This window comes from Mus musculus, chromosome 7, assembly GCF_000001635.26.
Source record: "Mus musculus strain C57BL/6J chromosome 7, GRCm38.p6 C57BL/6J".
NCBI lineage: Eukaryota > Metazoa > Chordata > Mammalia > Rodentia > Muridae > Mus > Mus musculus.
The window spans coordinates 28,870,545-28,894,477 of NC_000073.6; the positions used below are offsets into that span (position 1 = coordinate 28,870,545).

At 51.2% G+C, this 23,933-nt stretch overlaps 2 protein-coding genes and 2 long non-coding RNA genes across 11 annotated transcripts in view; 1 reads left to right on the top strand and 3 right to left on the bottom strand.

Moving 5' to 3' along the window:
* Gm10648 lies at window positions 1-5,790 on the bottom strand. Its single transcript, XR_881920.1, has 3 exons — window positions 5,659-5,790; window positions 232-309; window positions 1-147 (listed from the first exon to the last, which is right to left on the bottom strand). It is a non-coding gene; the product is annotated as a predicted gene 10648 (long non-coding RNA).
* Window positions 5,791-10,920: 5,130 nt separating this feature from the next.
* Capn12 (calpain 12) lies at window positions 10,921-23,041 on the top strand. Of its 3 annotated transcripts, NM_001110807.1 has the most exons (21): window positions 11,112-11,416; window positions 12,007-12,076; window positions 12,226-12,344; window positions 12,584-12,717; window positions 15,184-15,352; window positions 15,827-15,901; window positions 15,989-16,074; window positions 16,154-16,228; window positions 17,029-17,192; window positions 17,276-17,511; window positions 17,875-17,886; window positions 18,068-18,276; window positions 18,529-18,571; window positions 18,653-18,712; window positions 19,237-19,294; window positions 19,612-19,682; window positions 19,780-19,842; window positions 20,367-20,445; window positions 22,075-22,191; window positions 22,279-22,337; window positions 22,418-23,041. In NM_001110807.1, exons 1-21 carry the CDS (start codon window positions 11,180-11,182, stop codon window positions 22,442-22,444), a joined length of 2,163 nt encoding a protein of 720 aa, NP_001104277.1. In that variant the 5' UTR covers window positions 11,112-11,179; the 3' UTR covers window positions 22,445-23,041. The 3 variants fall into 3 exon arrangements, 2 of the variants coding, with proteins under 2 accessions (XP_006540316.1, NP_001104277.1); XR_003946533.1 differs by lacking the exon at window positions 19,612-19,682 and having other exon boundaries at window positions 10,921-11,416; XM_006540253.4 differs by lacking the exons at window positions 18,653-18,712; window positions 19,237-19,294; window positions 19,612-19,682; ... (3 more) ...; window positions 22,279-22,337; window positions 22,418-23,041 and having other exon boundaries at window positions 10,921-11,416; window positions 18,097-18,276.
* Gm44700 lies at window positions 16,319-18,408 on the bottom strand. Its single transcript, XR_003946619.1, has 2 exons — window positions 17,845-18,408; window positions 16,319-17,607 (listed from the first exon to the last, which is right to left on the bottom strand). It is a non-coding gene; the product is annotated as a predicted gene 44700 (long non-coding RNA).
* Window positions 22,704-23,933, bottom strand: part of Actn4 (actinin alpha 4) — a 69,104-nt gene continuing 67,874 nt past the window's right edge. For all 6 annotated transcript variants that reach the window (XM_006540255.4, XM_006540257.3, NM_001360549.1 and 3 more), the window contains one exon: window positions 22,704-23,843. In XM_006540255.4, the coding sequence (XP_006540318.1) occupies window positions 23,685-23,843 (159 nt within the window). In that variant the 3' untranslated portion in view covers window positions 22,704-23,684. The remainder of the gene's footprint in view (window positions 23,844-23,933) is intronic.

Consider the following 23,933-nt stretch of genomic DNA (forward strand, 5'->3'; position numbering starts at 1 on the left):
TGCATGCGTGTGAACCAGGCTGGTCTCAAGCTCACAGTGATCCTCTCCAATCCTCCTGCCTCAGCCTTTCGAGCACTGGGATCGTGGGTATACACCACATCTAGCAGAAAGTTGTAGACAACGTATATTTGACCTGGCTTTTTCATCCTGTTTAAGGATATATCGGTTATCTATTACTGCATAACAACAAGCCCCCCCCCCCCCCCGAGAACTTACCACTGATTATCTTACTTGATACCTGAGGTTAGGAATTTGGGAGTGACTCTGCGTGGTGGCTCAGGACTGCTCATGCCAGTGGAGCTTACAATCCTATAAAAGAGAGAGTGGTGCACTGAGGATGGAGGCCCAGTTTGCCCCACTTCCTATGGCTCACATGCTAAGAATGAGTTTTCCAAGCTTAAATAGCTAGAGAGAGAAAAAAAAATCAAAGACAACTTCCATTATGTGATACTGAAAATTATATGACTTCACACTTTGGTGTTCACAAATAAAGTTTTATTGGCACTGAGCCACGCTCATTCTGTCGCGTTATCTAGTGGCTGGTATCTTGCTTCACCAGCGTTGCAACATTGTGGCATCGCCCACAGTGCTTTAAACGCTTGCCTCACCCATCGTGCCTTGCGCTTATGTACTCAAGCCAATCCCGGTACAGAGGTGCGCAGTCCTTCCAAAGAGCTAGCTGATGCTGTAGGGTCTAACTCTAAGAAGACGCTCAGACACGGGTCTTTTTCTTTGTTTGTTTGTTTGTTTTGTTTTGTTTTTTTGAGACAGGTTTTCTCTGTATAGCCCTGGCTGTCCTGGAACTCACTTTGTAGACCAGGCTGGCCTCGAACTCAGAAATCTGCCTGCCTCTGCCTCCCGAGTGCTGGGATTAAAGGCGTGCGCCACCACGCCCAGCAGAAAGCTCGAGCTTTTCCTAGGAGGTACAAGAAGTGGCTGCATCCCCAGAGAGGCTGCCCGGGGCAAAAGCCGAGATGTTTTGTGTAGCCTCGTCTTAGACATGGTGTAATCCCCTCTGCCAGCTTGTCATCACCTGTACCAACCTTGGTATGATTTGGGAGACGAACACTGCCTGTTCCGCAGCTTAGGAGGTCACCACGGACCTGGCTGCCACAGACAACCTCTGAGATTTTGTTGTTGTTGTTGTTTCTCTTTTTCGAGAAGGGCTTTTCTGTGTAGCTCAAGTTGGCCTCAAATTCAGTCTTGGTACAATTTCCTGGGTGTTGTGACTAAAGACGCATGCTACCATCATGTATTTAATAGCTGTTTCCAACCTGTGTGTTGGCATAGGACTTCAATCTCAGTACCGGGGGAGGCAGAGGCAGACGTATGCCTGTGCATTTAAGGCCAGCCTGATCTACATAGCCACTTCCAGGCCAGCCAGGGCCACACACAAAGAGACCCTGTTAAGAAAAAAAAAAGCTGTGGGCTGCAGAGATGGCTCAGTGGTTAAGAGAACTGACTGCTCTTCGAGAGGTCCTGAGTTCAATTCCCAGAAACCACGTGGTGGCTCACAACCATCTATAATGGGATCGGATGCCCTCTTCTGGTGTGTCTGAAGACAGCAACAGTGTACTCATATAAATTAAATACATCTTAAGAAAAGAAAGGAAAGGAAAAGAAAAGAAAAGAAAGGGAAAGAAAAGAAAAGAGAAAAGCTGTCTAGGGGCTTAACAGTGTGTATCATCTTTATGAGTCTGATTTCACTCCAGGAAGATGCAGCAGCCTGGGTCTAAAGTCTTCCTTTCCTTTCTCTTTTGTTCTACATCATCACAGACATAGATCACAATGACATACGTTATTTCAAATATAAATATCCATTTTAATTTAGCTTGTGTACGTGCCTGCCAAAATATGCGCATGGGAGTCAGAGGACAATTTGCAGGAGTTGGCTCTCTCCATCTCTTAGGGATCAAACTCAAGCCAGCAAGCTTGGCAGCAAGCGCCTGACCCCCTTTATAGTTGCTGAGACGTGATTGGCTGGCCTGGGTGCCCCAGAGATGTGCTTGTCTACATGCCTGGCAAGAGCAGCAGCCCTCAGCTTGTAGGGGTGTTCTCAGGTCCCCAGAAAGCACTTACCTAGTGAGGTATCTCCCCAGCCTTCCTAGGCTTTTTAAGACTTTTTTTTTTCCAGGTAGATCTCTGGGTTCAAGGCCAGCCTGGTTTTCAAAGCGAGTTCCAGAACAACCAGGGTTACCCAGAGAAACCCTGTCTTGAAAACCAACAATGACAACAACAAAAGTTGTTCTGTTTTGTTTGAGACAGGGTCTCTCTCTTTAACCCTGGCTATCCTGGAACTGACTATCATTACGGGGTACCCACCAGAGAAGACTACTCGGACCTGATTTAAGCCAATAGGAAGTCTTTATTAGGCAGTAGGCGACTGCAGCGGGTGTTCCAGATCCCAGGGTAGCACTGAGCCTTTCTCAGAGTGAGCTTTTAAGTACAAAAACCACATCTCGGATTGACTTGCTTCAGCTAACAAGAACTGTTAGCCAGAATCAAAAGTGCAGGAGCCAAAGGCAAGGTTAGCACATTTAGAGGCTTTCCCAGAACTGCAGGCTCTCTGGGATTAGCTGTTCACTTTACCTTAGGCAGGTGCTGCTGTCTATGTTCTGAATGGGAGTCAGTCGGGCTGAGGTCTGGGGGCTTCTTACAACCTCCAGCGATCCTAGCGAATGAGTCAAATCACGAGCGCATCCTGTTTTAAAGAACTGTAGTTGGCCCTCCGGCTGCTAATTTTACTGAACTGATACATACTTGGCCATATCATTTAAGATGCAGGGCAGCCACTGTTAATCCAATCAGAATAAGAATTCACAGCTCAGCCCTGGCTGAGAGCAGAGCGGTTGGCCAGAACGCAGAGAACAGAACTGATGCCAATGATCTGACTTAGGGTTTTGTCTCCTCTTTTTGAGCTTTTTCTTTTCTTTTTAAAATTTATTTATTTATTTCATGTATGTGAGTGCACTGTTGCTGTCACTGTCTTCAGACACACCAGAGGAGGGCATCGGATCCCCATTACAGATGGCTGTGAGCCACCATGTGGTTGCTGGGATTTGAACTCAGGACCTTTGGAAGAGCAGTCTGTGTTCTTAACCACTGAGCCATCTCTCCAGCCCCTTGAGCTTTTTCTGAGCCATGAGATTTTTTTTCTTTTTATTACCCCCAATCAACTAGCATAGAAACAATGGGCTTTCCCCAAAGCCAGACACAGTTTCCTTTATCTCAGGAGAAGTGAGTCTAAGCCTCTCCAGGTTTGTAGGATCGTTTCTGCAAGCGAGTGGAAGTGCTATGCTGATACCTCTAGGTCCTGATCAACCTGTCTACTCAGTTTGGAAAGCATCAGAAGAGGCACATTTAGTCAAATCATTGGTTCATGCCCACCACGCAGTCTCAGGGACTCAGAAACACTGCTGCCGTCCATATGAATGAACCCACGAGGCAGAACGGCACACATCAGAATACGGGACGTGCTTAGGTTAAACGTTTTGGATATTAGACAGGTTTTGGCCCCTTAAAAGTCCTCTCACTTTAATCTGGGCTGCCCCAAGTCACAGCGACTTTTGTCAGTCACTGGGCTGACAGTCTGGTTTGTTCCTATCCTGAGGTGGTATGTGGTCTCAGTGTCTTAAGCATCCCCAGTGATCTTGGCTGATTTAAGTCTGGGAATAATTAACTCTCATCCCCAGGAGCCCTTCCTGTGGCAGAGTCTGAATCCCCAGGTTTTTCCTGTTTTCCAAAGGTCAGAATCTTTTTAAAGGAATTTTTCAGTTCAATTTCAGTTTTATAACCCCAATTTTTGAAATGGAAACTCAAAAATTGCTTCTGGCAACTAAGAAGTCCAGTCACAGGGCATGCATAGATTGTCAACTCCGTATTCCTGTCTCAAAAATAAGTTCAAGGCCAGCCTGGTTTACAAAGTGAGTTCCAAGACAGCCAGGGCTATGTGCAGAGAGACCCTGTCTCGAGACCACCCCCCCAATAATAAATTTCTATATAATAGTATCTTTTATGGGCCTGATGTAATTGTTGTCTCCGAGGTTTACTGCCTCTGTCTGCTGCTAACCTAGACCTAGTCCTGGAAGCTTCTAGCCTCTGTACAATCTTATCTAGGCCTAGAATGTTTTCAGCTTCTAAGTCTTAACTGCAAAATAAGCTCAACCGTTCTAGTTCTTTCTGATCTCTAGCTGCCTATTCAACTCAGCTGATCTGGCTCAAAACTCAGCTGATCTGGCTTCTCTCAGCTTCTCTTGAATTGCTCTGCTAGGCCTCAAAATAACTTTTGTAATCTGTTCTAATCTTCTGGCTCCAACTCATTCTCTGGCTCATTCAGTCTTCACCTGTGTCTAATTTGTTCTCTCTTTGCAACCTGTCTCTGTACAACTGTCTCAGTAAAAATCTATTTCTCTCTCTCTCTCTCTCTGCATTGCCCCTTAAGTAGCTTCTATTTCTTCTCTCTCTTCACTAGAGTTGGGCAGATCCTATTCTGTCAAATCTTTCTCTGATAAATCACTTTGTCTGCCACTCAATTAGACATCACTTTCAAACATGGGTGCTTCCTTCTACAAACTAACTTTACCTTCATTCTTTGGGATTAAAGCTGTGTACTGAAGATGTGTCTGGCCAGGCAGTGGTGGCACATGCCTTTAATCCCAGCACTTGGGAGGCAGAGGCAGGTGAATTTCTGAGTTCGAGGCCAGCCTGGTCTACAGAGTGAGTTCCAGGACAGCCAGAGCTATACAGAGAAACCCTGTCTCAGAAAAAAAAATGTGTATGTATTCCAGCCAGAGGGATTAAAGGTGTGTGCTAATTACTGAGCCACACCACAACTAGAAACAGCCTTTTCCAGTAAACAACACAATCTTGGGGTTCACAGTGTGATCAAATATCCTGCAACATTTCCAAATCTTTCTTTTTCTCCAATACAACCAGACACTTCAGTGAGCAAAGGCCAATACAGACTATTGGTTGCTGGCCTGTAGTCACACTGACTAATCCCTTCCTTGTATCTGTCTTCCTCAGTGTCCAGCCCAGGCCTGAGGGTTAGTGGACCATGACCCCAAATTCATACTCATAGTGCAAAACACAAGACTCAGGAGGATGTAGAAGGGCAAGAAGTGGAAGGGTCGAGGGCCCAATGAAGCCTTAATTCCAATGAGTCCATCATCCAGAGACCATCCATTTAGCAGTCAGTGTCTGTGCCTTCTGCTTTTTCTTTTAAGGAATTATTTATTTGTGTATATCAGATCCCATTACAGATGGTTGTGAGCCACCATGGGGTTGCTGGGAATTGAACTCAGGACCTCTGGTAGAAGAGTCAGTGCTCTTAACTACTGAGCCATCTCCCCATGTCTCACTCTGACCTCCACATATGTGAGCATGGGCATGTGCACTTGGAGACACACACACACAAACATGCACACATACATACACACACACACACACACACACACACACACACGCACGCACACACACAGACATACACACACAGACACACACACACATGCACACACACACACACACACACACATGCACACACACAGACACACACACACTACGATATAATGGAGGCTGCCCTGGCTCCTTGGCACACTGATATTTGCCCCCACTCTGCCATTCTAAAAAGAAGCCATGCCTAAACAATGCAGACATTACCTTGCAAGCAATCATCCTTGAGCTCTCCAGAAGCCGAATCCTGCACCGGCCTTGAGAAAGTATCAGAAGTCTCACATCTCTTCCCTGACCCTCAGCTGCTGCATGCAACAGTCTGTCAGCTGCTGGACTGTTTATCTGCAGAGAAACATTTGTAACTAGACCCCAGAATGTCAAGGTCAGTCATGATGCTTTTGCCAAAGACAGGGAGAAAAAAAGAAGTCCTGGCTCAGGGAGACCCTGTCTCACATGTCACAAGACCGGACTTTGGGAACAATATAACAATAATCCTTTTGTCTTCATGGGGTTGGACCTTAAATACCCTGGTTCCTTGTTGTCTCCTCATCCTCCTTTTCTTTTTTGGTTTTTTTTTTTGTTGTTGTTGTTGTTGTTGTTTTTTGTTTCTTTCGAGACAGGGTTTCTCTGTGTAGCCCTGGCTGTCCTGGAACTCACTTTGTAGACCAGGCTGGCCTCGAACTCAGAAATCCGCCTGCCTCTGCCTCCCACGTGCTGGTGTTAAAGGCATGCACCACCACCACCCGGCTCTTTTTTTGGTGTTTAGAGATAGAGTTTCTCTGAGTAGCCCTGGCTATTCTGAACCCACTCAGTAGACGAGGTTGGCCTCCAACAGAAATCACAGATTTGACAGCCTCTGTCTCTTAAGTGCTGGGATTAAGGTGTGTGCCACCACTGCCTGGCTGAATCTTCTTTTCAGAGTATTTTTCCTCTCTCTCTCTCTCTCTCTCTCTCTCTCTCTCTCTCTCTCTCTCTCTCTCTTCTTCCTTCCTTTTAAAGATTTATTTATTTTATGTATATGAGTACACCATTGTTCTCTTCAGACACACCAGAAAAGGGCATCAGATCCCATTACAGATGGTTGTGAGCCACCATGTGATTGCTGGGAATTGAACTCAGGACCTCTGGAAGAACAGTCAGTGTTTTTAACCACTGAGCCATCTCTCCAGTCCCTCTTCCTTTTTTTTTTTTTTTTTTTTTTAACATTTCTATTTTTTGACAAGGTTTTACTCTGTAGCCCAGGCTGGCTCATGGTGCCTCTCTACCTCAGACTCTTCATCATGCTACCAGATCTGGGTAGAACCCTGGCTCTCAAGTGGCCTGGTGAGGCTTTAGTAGCCATGTGAATATGTGTAGTCACTGTGAGTCAGCTGAAAGTTTTATCTCAGCGCTAGAGTGCTTGGCTAGAGCGCACCGAATCCTAGGTAGATCTCCTTGTCAAGCCAGTGTGGTGCTACACATTTGTAATCGCTCTGCTCAGGAGGCAGAGGCATGAGAATCAGAAATTCAAAGTCATCTTGACTGTCTAGCGAGGCTAGCCCGAACTACCCGAGAAGAGCTTGTCTCAACAACAATAAAAACAAACAAACAAACAAACCCCAAAAAAAAACAAAAACAAAAACAAAAACCCTAAAACAGCTGAGCGTGGTGGCACACGCCTTTAATCTCAGCACTTGGGAGGCAGAGGCAGGTGGATTTCTGAGTTTGAGGCCAGCCTGATCCACAAAGTGAGTTCCAGGAGCCAGGGCTATACAGGAAACCCTGTCTCGAAAAACCAAAAAAGAAAAAAACACCAAAAAACAAAAAAACAAAAACCAACAACAACAACAAAACCCAGTTCATTCAGGGCTGGAGTTCAGTGGGTAAGAGCGCTAGTTGCTCTTCCAGAGGAACAAGTTCTGGGGATGGAACCCAGGGAGGGCTTCATGCATGCTGAGCAGGCAGTCTTTTACTGAGCCACATCCCAGCCTTGGTGTCAGGATCTTAAGTGTCAGCTTGTCTCTTCAGTCAGTCCTCTTGGACACAGCTGCCTCTCAGATCCTGTTTCTCAGAATCTCCATCTGTTCCATCAAGCTAATACACGTACGTATGTGCCACTGAACTCACCCGCCAGGGGCCCTGGAGTGGGGCCCTCATTCCCAGGGAAAAGACACCAAATGGGAACAGGCTTTGGTGGCACTCTTCTGTGAGCTCAGCACTCAGGGCACTGAGGCAGGAGGATGGCAAGCTGGAGACTGGCAGCTGCAGAGCAAATTCCTGTCTCAAAAGGCAAACAAGGGGGCATGAGTCCAAGTCACCAGGGCCACATACAGAGATGCCTGTGATCCTGAGCAGACACCTGAAGCTTCAGTGCTGTAGAGATAGAGATAGTGGGAGGAGTGGAACTTGAGTTTGTTGGGCTTGCAAGTTGCCAGCTCCAGGATCAGTGAGAGAAGAACACCTCTCTGCATATTCATTCATTCATTCATTCATTCATTCTCTCTCTCTCTCTCATTTTCTCTCTCTCTTTCTCTCTCTCTCTCTCTCTCTCACACACACACACACACAACAAGGTCTCACTCACAGAGATCCACAACCTGTACCTCTCTAGCTGTGGGATTAAAGGTGTATCTCACCAAGCCTAGCCCATACAACCAGTAATTTTTTTTTTAAAAAAGTACTTTTAAAAACATTTTTATGTGTATGAGTATTTTGCCTGTTTGTACGTATTTGCATCAAGTGCTGAAAGAGGCCAGAAGACGTCGCCAGATCCCACGGATGGAGTTACAGACAGTTGTGAGCCTCTGTGTGGGTGCTAGGAACCAAATCTAGGTCCCCTGGAAGAGCAAAAAGTTTTAAGCACAGAGCCAAGTCTCCAGCTCTTCACACTACCAATTTTTTTAAAAAGCTAGAAGGGCAATTATGGCCAGGGCTTCCACTAGTCAGCTGCCAGAGACACCAGCCTTCTTGGGTGGGCATGACAAGAGTTTAGAAATGGCTTTCCATTTGTGTATTCATTGGCTTATTAATTAGCATAGTGAATGCTAAAAACGAGTTTGAATTGATGAGTCGGTATGCAGTGTTGGCTAGAATAGTCTAGATACTCCTGCCATTCTTTGAGCAGATTACAGGGATCAAGTGTACATTGGGGCCAGGATGTGCACTGTAATGACCCTGTCTTCAGGGACTGGTCTAGGCCTCTCATTTCTAGGGCTGTCAGAATATGGTTTTCCAAGGACATGGTCAAGTTGACCTCAAATGAACCTTGTACGAAAGGTGTGTTCATAGCACAAGCTCCGACCTCATCAACCTACAGAACAGGTTGTGTGGCGGCTTGTGCCTGCCTGTGTCATCTGGGGCCCTTCATCTCAGTTCTCCTCACCTGCATTCCCGCTTCATTTCCAAACGCATGCGGCCAGCTCCAAGTGTAACCAAGAATGACCTTACTGACCCTCCTGCTGTCACCTCCTTGGTGCACCACTAGGTAATTCCACCCGAGAAAAGTCCTCATTACAGCTGGGTGTGGTGGTGCACATCTGTAATCCCAATACACTGGAGGCCGACACAAATGGATCGCCAGGAGTTGGAGGCCAGTTGTCTGGTCTACATTGTAACTTCCAGGCCAGCGGGACACTGTCTCAAAAACACATAACAAACGTAACAAACCCACCTGGGTTTCACCACATCCGGACACCTGGAGTATGCTTTCACGCTTGGGGGAATCGTGTCTCCCCATCGCTTGGCTGTGCTTGTATGCCACCCTCATCCTCTGAGGTAATCTTAGCCTTCCTGGCTACCAACTCAGTCAGGTGCAAGGAAAGGAGAGGCTGGCAAAGATAGGAAAGATAAACAATGGGGGCGTGGTTGGAGGGGGTGGCCAGGGGCTGCTGCACTGTGATTGGCGGGTCTGCTTCAGCTGTGGTCTGAGGGGAGGGATCATCTCAGAGCCAAGTGCCTAGAGAATAAGCCACAGGATCTAACATCTGGGCTTCTGGGTTCAGGACAGAGCTCAGCAGTAGAAGTTTGACTAGCGCTGGGCGTGGTGGCGCACGCCTTTAATCCCAGCACTCGGGAGGCAGAGGCAGGCGGATTTCTGAGTTCGAGGCCAGCCTGGTCTACAAAGTGAGCTCCAGGACAGCCAGGGCTATACAGAGAAACCCTGTCTCGCAAAAACCAAAAAAAAAAAAAAAAAAAAAAAAAAGAAGTTTGACTAGCGTGTAGGGATCCCCACGTTCATCCCCAGCTCTGGCAACAAAAAAAAAAAAAAAAAAAAAAAGAGGGGGGGGCAGGAAGGAAGGCAAACCACGGACACACACTACTGTTTGAAGAAACTGAGGCATATGGAGTTTATGTGACTTAGCCCAAGACACACAGTCCTTTGTCCCACAATTTAGCCTAGGCTGGTCTGGAATTCAGGTTCCTCTGGTCTCTTCCTTCCAAGAGCTGGAATCACAAGGGTGAAGCATCACACTTGACCTCAGACCTGCAATCCTAAGTGACAGACTGGGCTGAGACTTGAACCAACTACCTGTCTTTGTGTGGTCCCAGCAACTCTGCAGGAGGAAAAATCTGTGCGATTTTTCTTTGTTTCATTACTGGGTCTCTTGTAGTTTAGGCTGCCCGATATTTGCTGTAAGCTAAGACTACCGTAGAACTCCCGATTCTCCTGCCTCGGACAGCCCCTGTTGTTGGCTATGGTGCTTGGAGGGCCGGGGTTGGATGGCAGATGTTGAAAGCTTGAGTTGTCAACGTCTCAGCAAAATTAAAGTGACTAGGCTCCCCTGGGGCCAGAGGCACTGAAAGGCAAGACTGCCTGCCTTGCCAAAGATCCTCCTCCGCCTGCTTCACGGAGCCTGCTCGGCTTGGAGAGGGGCCGCAGCATCCCAGGCACAGGTGACCACATTCACAGCACAGAGCAGAACCTGTTTTCTGTAGTCAGCCTTGCCTGGGTGACCTAGCCATGGTCTACCTTCCTGAGAGCTAGCAGAGGGAGCTGGGAGGAAACCAGGTGTGGTGTTTTATAAATATAAAAAAGGAAAGAGCCAAGGATATGTTTATATCTGAGTTCCATGCCAGCCTGGTCTACGGAGTGAGTTCCAGGACAGCCAGGGCTACCCAAGAGAAACCCAGTCTGTCTCCAAAATCCCAAACCAAACGAACAAAAGGACAAAACCCTTCAAAACAAAACAACAATCACACCAGTAGATCTAACACCAGGGATCCTGAGGCAAGAGAGCCTGGGAGCCCGAGGCTAACCTCGGAAACTCAGTGAGACCAGGTCTCAAAGTCAGTCGATGAAGGGCCTTGGAGCTGCAGGTGCAGAGGATGCTTGCCTGCCACATCGGGAGGTTCAGTCCTCAGCACTGTCCCCAGCTGAGGAGACAGGGAGGCTGGGCTGGGCTGAGGTATGGCAACAGGAAGAAGCACGCGGAAACACACCCCCACGTTGACCTCCTTCCCGGCACTCCCAGAGCCCGGCTGGTCCTCCTAGGCCTGCCCACCTTTTGTGTGCTCCAGGTCATTAAGCTGCTAAACTCGCCACAACTGAGGGCTCCGTGCCCCAGGGAGGAAACCACTGAAGAAGCGTCCCTGCTCCTTCGCACCCCAAACCATCAATTAATATTAACAAGGGAGAATGCTCCTCGATGCCTAAAGACCCCCAACAGGGTACAAATGGAGCAGGAGCCACGCCCCCCATGACTCAGGAGGTTAAAGGGCTTGGGTCCATCTGTGTGCCCAGAGTGTCCGAATGGCGAGTGGCAACAGGAAGGTCACCATCCAGCTGGTGGACGACGGGGCCGGGACTGGAGCTGGGGGCCCACAGCTCTTTAAAGGCCAGAACTACGAAGCCATCCGAAGAGCTTGCCTGGATTCCGGGATCCTGTTTCGTGACCCTTGCTTTCCTGCTGGCCCTGATGCCCTTGGCTATGACAAGCTGGGACCTGACTCAGAGAAGGCCAAAGGGGTGGAATGGAAGAGGCCCCATGTAAAGTGGGGCTGGGCTGGGACCTGGGTCTGATGGGGGAGGGCCAGGACAAGGACTCCTGGGTCTGAGGGAGGAGGACCAGGTCCTGGACTCTTGGATCTGAGGGAGGAGGGCCAGGGCCTGGGTCTGAGGGAGGAGGACCAGGGCCTGAACTCTTGGGTCTGAGGGAGGAGGACCAGGGCCTGAACTCTTGGGTCTGAGGGAGGAGGACCAGGGCCTGAACTCTTGGGTCTGAGGGAGGAGGGCCAGGGCCTGGGTCTGAGGGAGGAGGACCAGGGCCTGGACTCTTGGGTCTGAGGGAGGAGGGCCAGAGTCTTAGCCTGAGGGATCAGGGCCAGGACATGAACCCTTGAGTGTAAGAGAGACAGGCTGAGGTCTAGAATCCTGGTTCTTAGGAAAAGGGAGTGGGGGATAAGAGCAGACTCAGCCACGGGATTCAAGGGGATCCAGGAAGGCAAACTCCCACCCACAGACTTTCCCAAGGTTGGAGGCCCTCACTACCTGGGTACTGGTGTCAGGGCTCAGGCCTCTGACTTCTCCATTGTTCCAGCCTTCCCTTACCTGGCTTCTCTGGAACCTTAATCTTCCAGGAGTTTTGTGCTGAGCCCCAGTTCATCTGTGAAGACATGAGCAGAACAGATGTGTGCCAGGGAAGCTTGGGTGAGCCCCCTTGTGACTGTCTGGAGCCCCTAGACCCAGGACTTGAACAGCTCCTCTCCTCTGTCTCCTGTCCCCATGGCTTCTTTCTTCAGTCTGCTGGTCTCTGGTCCACTCGTACCTAATCTGAGCCTCTTTCCTCCTCCTCCTAGGAAACTGCTGGCTTCTTGCAGCTGCTGCCTCCCTCACACTCTACCCCAGGCTCCTGTACCGGGTGGTCCCCCCTGGACAAGGTTTCCAAGATGGCTACGCGGGGGTCTTCCATTTTCAGGTAGAGTCCAGTTCCTTGCTCTGTGCCTCAATTTCCCCCGTGGTAGCATGATGACATAGGCTTCACAGTTACCATTATGTCCCTACCCCAGCGCAGGGGGACTGGAATTCCAGAACTTGGGAAGCAGAAGGCAAAAGCGGGGGTTGGAGGTAGGAATCAGGCAGGGTCTGGAAGCTGAGCCGCTCCTGCCCTGTGTTTTGTTTTGTTTTGTTTTGTTTTGTTTTGTTTTTCTTCACCAGCTATGGCAGTTTGGCCGCTGGGTGGATGTGGTGGTAGACGACAAACTGCCTGTGCGTGAGGGGAAGCTGATGTTCGTGCGCTCAGAACAAAGGAACGAGTTCTGGGCCCCTCTGCTGGAAAAGGCCTATGCCAAGTAAGGACTCCGCCCCCTCCCAAAGCCCCAGCCCTCCCAGCTGCAGCCCCAAGAACATGCCCAAGCCACGTGGAGTACTGACATCACATCGGGGGTCCTCCAGACACCCAACCTAGGACCCTGAACCCAGTCATAGCCCGCCATAGCCCTAGTATCATGGCACTCTCCTGGAAGAACCTTCATTTTTTGGTATTTTATTGAGAAAAGACCTCATACAACCTAGCTTGCCCAGGAATTAGCTATGTAGCCAAATGAGACCTTGAACTGAGGGTCTTGCCTCCATCTCAGAAGTGCTGGGGTTCCAGGTGTGTGCTACCACCCCAGGTTTATGCGGTGCTGGGTTTGAACCCAGGGTCTCATGTATGCTTGGTAAGCCCTCTACCAACTGAGCTACATCCCCAACCTTTATCCATTCAGTTATTGTCTTGTTATGTAGGCCAGGTTGGCCTCAAACTCATAATCCTCCTTCACTGGGCCCTTGTGTGCATAGAATATAGGCATGCACCACAACCCATGGCTAAAGTTAGGAAGGGAGTGTGTGTGAGCTGGGGATGGAACCCACGATCTGTGCATGCTGAGCCACATCCCAGCTCCTCACTGGAGGATTCTAGGCAGGGGCTCTACCACTGGGCCACGCCCCCAGCTCCTCACTGGGGGATTCTAGGCAGGGGCTCTACCACTGAGCCACGCCCCCAGCTCCTCACTTGGGGATTCTAGGCAGGGGCTCTACCACTGAGCCACACCCCCAGCCCCTCACTGGGGGATTCTAGGCAGGGACTCTACCACTGAGCCACGCCCCCAGCCCCTCACTGGGGGAGTCTAGGCAGGGGCTCTACCACTGAGCCACACCCCCAGCCCCTCACTAGGGGATTCTAGGCAGGGGCTCTACCACTGAGCCACGCCCCCAGCCCCTCACTGGGGGAGTCTAGGCAGGGGCTCTACCACTGAGCCACACCCCAAGCCCCTCACTAGGGGATTCTAGGCAGGGGCTCTACCACTGAGCCACGCCCCCAGCCCCTCACTGGGGGATTCTAGGCAGGGGCTCTACCACTGAGCCACGCCCCCAGCCCCTCACTGGGGGATTCTAGGCAGGGGCTCTACCACCGAGCCACGCCCCAGCCCCTCACTGGGGGATTCTAGGCAGAGGCTCTACCACTGAAGCATAAGGTTCAGCCTGTGAATCTTCTAATCTTGTTTGTTTGCTTGTTTGTTTGTTTATTTATGGTTCTTCAAGACAGGATTTCACTGTGTAACTTGGCTGTCCTGGAACTCACTCTGTAGAGCAGGCTGACCTCAGACTCATAGAGATCTGCCTGCTTTTGCCTCCTGAGTGCTGGGATTAAAGGCATACACCACTACCCAGCAGAATTTTCAAATCTTAAAGGCCTTCCTCTCTTCTCTTCTCTTCTCTTCTCTTCTCTTCTCTTCTCTTCTCTTCTCTTCTCTTCTCTTCTCTTCTCTTCTCTTCTCTTCTCTCTTTCTTTCTTTCTTTTTTTTTTTTTTTTGTGGAAATGACATTTTCCACAAACATTCTAAGAATCCCACTGATACTCATATTTCCCAAGGATCCTGAAATCCCATCATCTATCAGAACCTGGATTTGCCAAATCTTATTCCCTCAAGGGCCTTTAACCTCACGCCATCTCTCATGGTCCTTTGAGACATCGACAGCCCATCCTTTATCATAGGATTAGGCTACCGTGCGCTGGAAGGCCTGACAAGTCCTCATAGGCATCGCCTTCACAGGCTCCCAGAGTCTCAAAGGTTGAGGGAGAGTTGAGAATTCTGGTGCAGCTCTTCCATGGCTTCCAGACTGCACAGTTTCATGGACCCTAGAGATGAGAGGCCTAGCATGTGTCAGATGAGTCTCCCACCTCATCTCTGAATAGTTCAGGGATTGAGCCTACTCCTATTATCACAGTAGTACTAAGTGTACTGAGGCAGGAGGATTGCAAGTTTGAGGGCAGACTGAGATGCATAGCAATACCATGTCTAAACAAAACACAAACACCCAATTAGCTGAGCACTTATAGAACAACTTTGTCTCTAGTACTCTGAGAGCAGAGGCAGGTGGATCTCTGGGACTCTGAGACAAATGTGGTCTACAGAGTGAGTTCTTGGTCAGTCAAAGCTTGGTCTCAAAGACAAGAGGGAGGGCTGGGGGCTGGGGTGGGGAATCTGTAGAGATGGCTCAGTGTTAAGAGCACTGGTTGCTCTTCCAGAAGACCTGACTTTTATTCCCAGTCACGACTATGTGTAACTTCAGTACCAGGGATCTGAGGCTTCCATGGACACTGCACACATGACATGTGGTGCACAGACATACATGCAGGCAAAACACATACATATAGAAATTACATACACATACACACAATTGGGTTATAGGTCCTGGAGACCCTTATTCTGATAGAGCTCCTAGGCCCAAGATGTTCTGTACCTTAGACCTACTTCTACCTGCTCCAACAGGCTCCATGGCTCCTACGAGGTAATGCGAGGAGGTCACATGAACGAGGCTTTTGTGGACTTTACAGGAGGCGTGGGTGAGGTCCTCTACTTGAGACAAAACACTCCAGGTGTCTTTGCTGCCCTTCGCCACGCATTGGCCAAGGAGTCCCTTGTGGGTGCTACTGCCCTGGTGAGAGCTGGGCTCCCATGTGGACCTCCACTAGACCAACTTAGTCAGGGATGAGGTGGGAGGGGAGCCTTAGCATCCAGTGTCTTTCTTACCTTCTGCGGTTGACTCCCCCTCTCCCCCCAGATCCTCAATGATAGATTCTAGGCCAGAGTTCTACATATAAGCTACATCCCTCCCCCCACCTCCATTTTTACTTTTCATTTCGAGGCAAAGTCTAAGTTACCTACACGGGCCTTGAACATGTCACGCATCAGCCTTCTGTGTTGCTCGAATCCCAGGCCTGTAGTGCAGAGTCCGGGTTTCCCCCATCTCCTATCTGTTACTCCAATTGCTCTCCCCAGCACTCTCTCTGAGTCCCTTGGCATTTTATGCTGCTTTGAGAGCTCCGGGATTGGAAGCATGAGGATGGGTTGGGGGGCTGGGGAGAGATGCTTCTACCTCCCACCCGAGGCTCACAATCTTCGCCTCCTCCAGAGTGATCGGGGTGAGATCCGCACAGATGAAGGGCTGGTGAAGGGACATGCTTATTCTGTCACAGGCACGCACAAGGTGAGACGCTCCATAGGTGGACTGGGCTAACCCTACCCTCTGTAACGATGCCCCTCACACCACCCTCACTGATGACTTTGTCTTCAGATGTCTCTGGGCTTCACCAAGGTGCGGCTGCTGCGGCTGAGGAACCCCTGGGGCCGCGTGGAGTGGTCCGGGCCCTGGAGTGACAGGTAGGATGGGCTTGGGGTGGGTGGGGGCGTGGTCAGGGGCGTGGCTCCACATGTCTTCCTCTCACATTGGTCTCCTCAGCTGCCCACGCTGGGACATGCTCCCTTCTGAGTGGCGAGATGCCCTGCTTGTGAAAAAGGAGGATGGCGAGTTCTGGTGAGTTCTTAGGGACCCACTCTACCGGTGGGAGGTCCGCTGGGACAGGAGCCTTAGAACGCAGGGCCAGAAAGGACACAGAGAAACTCATGGGATGGATGGGTCATGTTGCAGAGCAATGGTCCCTATCAGCTGTGATGTGGGAATCTAAATCTATTTTTTTGCAAAGTTAGAGCAGAAGCAGTAAGATCAGGACTATAAAGGGCATTGTTTTCAGAGGGAGAACACTGAAATTAGGTTAGCTTAAAACTCACTATATAGACCAGGCTAGTCCTTGTCTCATGGCCATATTTTGACCTCAGCTTTCCAAAAGGCAAGGATGGAATTACAGGCATGAGGGGATCTAAAGGAATGTAGAGTCAGTGATTTTGGGAGATTTAATTGGAATAGAACCATATTTAGGGGGAATCTGGGGAGGCTTTAACTATATATAATTTAAAACTTTTCTATTTCTCCATTGGTGGTGAGAGGATCAGTCCTCTCCTTCCACTGTGAGATGCTAAGGTCAAACTCTCAGCTTGTCAGGCTTGGACAGCAGTGGCTTTTATTGGCTCGGCCATTTTCCCAGACCTATTTGCGGGTTTTCTAATGCTAATTTGAATATGTTGAGAGGCGTTTGTGACTCCTTCCCGAGATAAGGTATTTGTGAGGACTTGGAGACATTGCCAAGGCCTGAAGGCTTCGGGGTTTCTGGAGATTGGAAGTTATTCTGCAGTCTTTAGGGAACTGGGGGCACTTCTGGGGCCCCTCAAGCCGGGCTCTGGAGTGGCTGGGTACTTTTCACGGCTGGTGCTTTCCAGGATGGAGCTTCAAGACTTTCTCACGCACTTCAACACAGTGCAGATTTGTTCACTGAGTCCTGAGGTGTTGGGCCCCAGCCCTGCTGGCGGCGGCTGGCATATCCACATCTTCCAGGGCCGCTGGGTGCGAGGCTTCAACTCCGGTGGGAGTCAGCCCAGCGCTGGTGAGGCCTTGGGGACCCCTGAGAAGCAAACTTGGGTGAGGCTTGTGGCAGGATGGGAACTCCACCTCCTTCTTTTCTGTCAGAAAACTTCTGGACCAACCCCCAGTTCCGGCTGACACTGCTGGAGCCTGATGAGGAAGAGGATGACGATGATGAAGAGGGACCCTGGGGAGGCTGGGGAGCGGCAGGGGCCCGGGGCCCGGCGAGAGGAGGCCGAGTCCCCAAGTGCACGGTCCTGTTGTCACTCATCCAGCGCAACCGCCGGTGTCTGAGGGCCAAGGGCCTCACTTACCTCACTGTGGGCTTCCACGTGTTCCAGGTGAGGCCAAGGTCAAGTTGAGGGTCTGGAGGGGCAGAGGGTCACAAGGGCACCGTTATGGGCAGAAGTGTACTGTGGGTTCAAAGAGGAGTGCCACTGCAGATATCATTGGAGAAAGGGATTCAGGAACAGGAAGAGAAAAACGTTGAGGGTCCGAGAGCAGGAGGGGACCAAAGGGCCAGAGAAGGGATGTGGGCACAGGTGGAAAGGAAAGGGTTGGGGGAGGGGTCAGAGAGGACCTAGGTCAAAGATGAGGAAATATTAAGGGTTCAGAAAGAAGGAGGGGTGTGAGAGGTGTGGAAGGGGAGGAAGGAAATCTGCGAGCTCTCCAACCTTCATTCCCTTGGTGTTTTCTTCCTGCAGATTCCGGAGGAGGTGGGTATCAGATGCGGCTCCAGAATTACCCTAGGGCTTGATGGACCAGGGCAGGAAGCCTGGGAACACGGGAGGGCCTGGCCAGACAGTCTGGGTGTGTGTGGGAAATGGCGCGGTGGAGGCTATCAGAGGGTTGGGTGGGGAGCTCGGGTGGGTGGTGGTCATGCCCCCCTGCCCGCAGCTGCTGGACCTCTGGGACTCCCCGCGCAGCCGCGCGCTCTTGCCGGGACTGCTGCGCGCCGACCGCTCGGTTTTCTGCGCCCGCCGCGACGTGAGCCGTCGCTGTCGCCTGCCGCCTGGCCACTACCTGGTGGTACCCAGCGCCTCGCGCGTAGGCGATGAAGCCGACTTCACTCTGCGCATCTTCTCGGAGCGCAGCCACACCGCAGTGTGAGCCAGTGTACCCTCCATAAGCCTTACCAGGGGCATCCCGACCCCGGCCCAGGAACCTCAATCTAGAATCATAGGCCCCGCCCCTGGCACCAAGCCCCGCCCAGGAATCACAAATCCCTGTCCCTGCATCTTCAGCCCTGCCCTACCCAGGGATTCCCTTCTCCCCAAAACCCACACTGCCTTTGACTATATCCACTTCCTCTGCTGAGACCTCCGCCCGAACGCCTCCCCTTTTTCTGTAACTTGCAGGGAGATCGATGACGTGATCAGCGCAGACCTGGACGCCCTCCAGGTGAGGACTGTTGTAGGTGGGGACAAGACTCTAGAGGGCGGGCAGGGCTTTGGGAAGGAACTGAACTCCTCCTCCCCACAGGCCCCCTACAAGCCCCTGGAGCTGGAGTTGGCACAGCTATTTTTGGAGCTGGCTGGAGAGGTAAGAGTCGGGGACTGGGGATGCCCAGCCAAATGACAACGAGCTCCCCTCTCTCCTTAGATGTCTTATAAAACAAAACAAACCCTAAACCAAATCAAACACTGTAGATCAGGATATCCAGGAACAGCTATGTATTCTGTAGCCCAGACTGGCCTCCTTCGGGTTACCCATGCTGGGGTTAAACCTGAGTCACTTTGCTGGGGTTTGGGGTATCTTTTCTTTATTCTGGGAATGCTCAAATTGTCTCAAGGCCTTTGCTGGGTCTGCACCTCCTTCCTCTGAAGGTTCCCATCCCCTGCCAGACTCAAAACATCTTTCCCAAGTGCCTTCCTCTGTCACTTGCCCACGGTGGGCCCCCACAGTGTGTCTCCCACCACTGTCCTGACCACTCTGAGGACAGGCCTGCCTCCTCTAGCTGGACCCTAGGAAGGCAGCCACAGCCATGCCGTCAGTCCTATGGAGCACAGGGCCTGGCCCAGAGTGGATTGTTGGCTGGATGTTTTGAGTGGTTCTTTCCTGATTAGGAGGAGGAACTCAACGCGCTTCAGCTGCAGACCTTAATAAGCATTGCTCTGGAACCTGGTGAGTTTGGCTGGAGGTTGAGGTGGGGGTCCTTGCAACTGAAGCACCATAGCTATACAGGCTCTATGTGTGATGAAGCTAGGGCGCCAGGCACAGGAACAGGACTTCCTACAAGGTTATGTGAGGGCCATGATCACTCGCAGCCACGCCCCACTTCCTCTAAGAGGTGGGGGCAGAAATGTAGAACCCCAGCTTGGTTGGTTCTTCAGGCATGAACTCTCAGCACCTGCTTCTATGATATGCCCACTGCAGGGAGTTAGTCTGCAGTGCTCTTGCAGTGTTGGCCTACATGCAAGGGGTGCTGGATTTTTTTGCAGCGAGGGCCAACACCAGGACCCCTGGAGAGATTGGGCTTAGGACCTGCGAACAGCTTGTGCAGTGTTTTGGGGTACGTGGGGTAGTATATGGAGAGGAGGGACAGGGATGCTGGGCTTTTCCTTGCCTTTTAGGGGACATTGATTGTAACCAGGTGTCCTCACTTGCAGCGTGGGCAAAGACTGTCCCTACACCACTTCCAGGAGCTCTGGGGCCATCTCATGTCATGGCAGGTAGGTGAGGGTTGAGAGCAGCTGCCTCCTTCTAGACACTGATATTGTGTGGATGGACAAAGGGGGCACTGCCAACGAGGATATAAAGTCCCTGTCACCCCATAGTGGCCCTCTGAGGGCACCAAATGTAGTGATCTAGAGCTGCCTCTGGTTCCTGTTGGAATTCCAGGTCCCAGCTCAGCTTCTTCCTTGCCAGGTGACCAACCACAGGCCTGTCACCTCCCCTTCGAGGAGCCTCTGCTTAGCTACTAATGGGTACTCCTTCAAGGGGAGGAGCTCAAGGGTCCCAGAACTGATCATAGTGATAACTCCCTGCTACTGACTCTTCCCTAACCTTCGTGGGTAGATGGATTTGAACTTGTCCCCAACAGCCTGGGAGCTTGTCTCCTTCTCACAGGTGTAGAGTGGTGCCCACCCAGAAGCCACCAGAGCTGAGGCCGTCTCTTAGCTACTTCAAGGTGCAAGAGCATCACTCTGGGGCTGGACTTGTGATACTGACTCCCACCTGCCTCTCCACCTTCCAGGCCACATTTGACAAGTTTGATGAAGATGCCTCTGGGACAATGAACTCCTGTGAACTGAGGCTGGCACTGACTGCTGCAGGTGTGGCTGAGGACCTGGGATGCTGTAGGGACAGCAACCCATCCTCAAATTCTTGTCTGCATCCCTCAGCTGTGGCCATCCCTAATAGGCTGTCCACAAGTGCCAGAGCCCATTTCCTTCCCTGGAGGCTCTGACTGCTTATCTGTGGCATGGCTAATGTGTAGTATGGCAAGGAGCCCACAAGATGCCACAGAACACCCCAGATACCCTAAAGCACCTTATGAGGCTACGGAGTTATACAACAGAGGATGAAAATCCCATCCTAAGCCATGGAGAAATGTATGTTAGGGTGGGATTATCGTGATTTCAGAAGACCGTCAGCTCCATGCCTCCATGGGTTCATCTGTGACCACTAAGTAGGAGCCGGGGCAGGCAGGCAGGGGGCGGCACGTAGGCTAGTGAGAGATGAGAGACTACAAGTATGAGACCTAGAATAGTGGCCAAGAACATGGAAGACAAGATCCCAAGGCAGAGTCCAAGGTGGGGGCCAGGGTGCTGAACTAAAGCAGTGGACACAGGACAGAGGGGAGGTCGGGAACTTACTCGATCATCCATCCATTCATCCCAGAGTGCCTGGTTGTTTTGGATAGGAGTCTGATAATAATGTTTGCCTGGGAATCTTCAGCAATTCTAAGAGGTTGACAGAGGGCTCCTGGGTCAGGAACTACTGCCATCTAGCCAGGTTTCCCTTCAGCCCTGGGCCAGCATAGACCAATACTCAGGGTACATGGACATCAGAGGGACACCGACCTGCCTCAGGCCACCTAGCTCTGGGCATGGTGTGCCTGGTGTTCGTGGGGGTGGGAGGGGCAGCATCTGTTGAATGAGCACACAAAGGTACAATACAAACTTGTACAGTTATCTTTGAGACTGTATGGGGCTCATGGAAGCTGGGAGGGACAAGTCCTTGGGCCTTAGGGCTTCTAGAAATCCATTGCATTGTGATTCTACAGCAGATGTGACAGAGCCAATGTCTAGACTTTAGGTGCGGCCTCAGAGGAAGAGTCACACAGTGGTACCCAGTCGGGGAGATAGTCCGTCAACCTCTGAAGGCGCAATCACAAAGCTGCACCTGTTGGCACCTTGAGAAGCAGCCTAAGCAACTTAAGTGTCACACTAACTTCCCAGAGGGCTGGGGTTGTAGCTCAACGGAGAGAGCATTTGCTTGGCCTATGCAAGGGCCCCGGGGTTCCACCCCCAACACTCCAAAACAGCCACAAAAGGCCCACATCAGTTGGAGAGTGCTCCTCAAGCGTGCTGGAGGCCCTGAGTTCTAGATCGAGTACCACATAAACCACAGGCTGAACTCTTGGCACCCGAGGAGGGGCAGGGGCCTCAGGAGCTGGTGACAGTCCTTGGCTATGTAGGAGTTAGAGGACAGCTTCTTTCAAACAGCACACAGGAATGCTGCGTAGGTAAGGAACTTTTACTTGCAACTCCAGTGTGAGGGCCAGAGTTCAGATCCCCAGCACCCACGTGAAGGGCAAGTGATCTCGGTGAGCCTCGGCCTCAGTAGAGAAAGGACTGAGGAAGACGCTCCCCATGTACGTGTGCCCACCCCCAACACTAAAATAAGCAGCACCACACGTGGATACTGTAAACACAATAAACAAGGCGGCCTCCTCGTAGGCTTCCACCTCAACAACCAGCTGACCCAGTCCCTCACTAGCCGCTACCGGGACAGCCGGCTCCGTGTGGACTTCGAGCGCTTCGTGTGCTGTGCAGCCCGGCTCACCTGCATCTTCCGTGAGTACTCCTGGCAGGCAGGGTAGGGTGTGGTGGGGTGTGCATCAGGGCTGGTGCTGCGTACTCACCCTGGCCTCTCCCACACAGGCCACTGCTGCCAACACCTGGATGGCGGCGAGGGGGTCGTCTGCCTGACCCACAAACAGGTGAGCTGGCCCGAGGGACAGTGTGGCTCTAGCACCATCCCAGGGCCTCTGCCTCAAGGGTATCTTTCTTTTCTCTTCAGTGGTCGGAGGTGGCTACCTTCTCATAGGTTTGAAGCTGAGGGAGGTCACCCTGCTGCCCGACTCACTGTCACAAAGGTGGTGGCTATGTAACCCTGGCCGGCCTCACAAGTGCTGGGATTACGAGCTGGAGCCATCCCAAACAGAACTGCCACCCTTCCTTTTGAAGCCTCTTCATGTCAGTCCCTGCTTAGAGAGGGGCACAACCCCCACACAGGCACTGGGCTGGTGGGCACTGCCAGCTCCTTGGGGCATGAACAGAGATGCAGGGAGAAGATGACACCAGAGTCCTTCTTAAAAATATTACATGTTTTATTCTCCCATCCCCAGAGGGTGGTTTATCCAGAAACCAAGAAAATAAAAATCAATCAGAATAAACTCAAGGGGGCGAGTGGAGAGAAACCCATTAACGACCAGGCAGGCAGGCCAGCAGCCTGCCTCCACCTCAGAAGGTCCCCAGAGACCTCTGCCCACCGCCACGAGGGGAAAATCAGGAGGGACTGGGGAGGGCATTGAATCAGCTATGTCTTCATTATGAGAGTGAGAGAGGTGGCAGAGATATGCAGCTAGATGGATATATATTTATATAATAAATCCGTAAGTTAATAAAGTAAATAGTAATTCTCTGGAAGGTCTTAAGTTTTTAAAGTTTTCTTTTTTTTTTTAAGTTTTTTTTTTCCTTTTTTTTTTTTTAAATGATTTTTTTGTTTGTTTCTGTTCCATTCTTTGTGTTTTGTTGGTTTTGGTCCTTAGAAAATCTGAGACTCAGAGGCCAGGTGGGCTGGGGCTGATTGCCCCGCAGCCACTCCTGAGGCAGAGAAGGGCTATGGCAGGTCCTCTGCTCCTGGGAGGAGCCACTGGAATCTGGTCCAGGGGAGCTGGGTGCCCTCTGCTGGACTTCTTAGGGCAGGCGGTTCCTGGACAAGGCACATGGGGCTTTGGCCTAGATGTGAGAGGCTTTGAAGGGGCCTCAGGGGCAGAGGGGACCTGGGATAGGAAGGTATCTCTGGGGCACAGGAGTCCGTTGTCCCCTCCAATCGGCTAAGAACCCACAGCACAGCGTATATATTTAGCAGACCAGAAATGCTGATTGCCAAGCCTCCCTCCCCTACAAGACTGAGAAAGAGAGGCCTGCCTAGCCCCTCCCTGCCTGACCCCCTAGAAGGACCACAAAGAGCTCTTTGCATAGATACAGAGTCAGGGTGGGGGCAGGGCTCCTCAGCCCCTCCGGGAGGCCAAGGGAGTCTCTGTTCAGGGTGGCCAAGGGCCTCACAGGTCGCTCTCCCCATAGAGGGCTGTGGAGAAGGACTTGTAGTCAAGGGCGCCAGGAGCAGCATCAGGCCCCTGGTAGGGTGCCATGCGGGCGATGCAGTACTCGGCCTGGTCGGGGGGCAGCTCTCTCCGCAGTTCCTCAGCAGTGATGAAGTTCTAGGGGCATAAACAGGACTCTGAGCCACTGTGTCTTACCCACTTGACCTAGTACCCAGTGCTGGCTCAAGTTTTGGCTACCGGCCGCCA